The 772-nt window shown below is 57.9% G+C and overlaps 1 protein-coding gene across 1 annotated transcript in view; it reads left to right on the plus strand.

Moving 5' to 3' along the window:
* Positions 1 to 292: 292 nt before the first annotated feature.
* Positions 293 to 772, plus strand: part of LOC121349078 (histone-lysine N-methyltransferase 2B-like) — a 6,147-nt gene continuing 5,667 nt past the window's right edge. The window contains exon 1 of the mRNA XM_041459158.1: positions 293 to 430. Coding sequence (XP_041315092.1) covers positions 372 to 430 — 59 coding nt within the window. The 5' untranslated portion in view covers positions 293 to 371. The remainder of the gene's footprint in view (positions 431 to 772) is intronic.

Genomic DNA, 772 nt, shown 5'->3' on the forward strand with positions numbered 1-772 from the left:
ATTTCAATGGGGGTAGACCTGGTGTCTTTTCTTAATGGGGATTTTTGGGATTCCCATGAGGGATTTTGGCGTTTTTATTGGGATTTTGGGATGTCTCAAATTTCGGGGGACGGTTTTGGAGCTTTTTGGGATTTTGGGGAGGGGGACTCTGGGATTTTATCGGGTTTGGGCTTTTTGGGGGGAGGCGGGTTGGTGATTTTGGGAGGGGTTTTTTGGGATTTTGGGAGACAGGTTGGGGATTTTATGTTCTTTTTTAAATTTATTTTGGGAGGGTTCTTTTGGGATTTTTGGGGGGGATTTGGGATTGTTCTGGGGAGGTTTTGGGGACGCCCTGACGCCCCCCAAGCCGTGCCACCAGCCTGGAGCTGCCCATGGCCATGCGCTTCCGGCACCTCAAGAGAACGGCCAAGGAGGCGGTGGGCGTCTACCGGTGAGTGCGGGCACCCAAAAACACACCTGGGGGCACCCAAAAACACACCTGGGGGCACCTGGGCACACCTGGGGGCACCTGGGCACACCTGGGGGCACCAAAAACACACCTGGGGGCACCCAAAAACACACCTGGGGGCACCTGGGCACACCTGGGGGCACCTGGGAACACCCTGGGGGCACCCAAAAACACACCTGGGGGCACCTGGGCACACCTGGGGGCACTTGGGAACACTCCTGGGAGCACCTGGGGGCATCTCAGATACACCTGGGCACACCTGCAGGCATCTCAGATACACCTGGGGGCACCTGGGGGCACCTGGGCACACCTGGGGGCACCCAA

This window comes from Pyrgilauda ruficollis, unplaced genomic scaffold, assembly GCF_017590135.1.
Source record: "Pyrgilauda ruficollis isolate IOZ18807 unplaced genomic scaffold, ASM1759013v1 scaffold1314, whole genome shotgun sequence".
Lineage (NCBI taxonomy): Eukaryota > Metazoa > Chordata > Aves > Passeriformes > Passeridae > Pyrgilauda > Pyrgilauda ruficollis.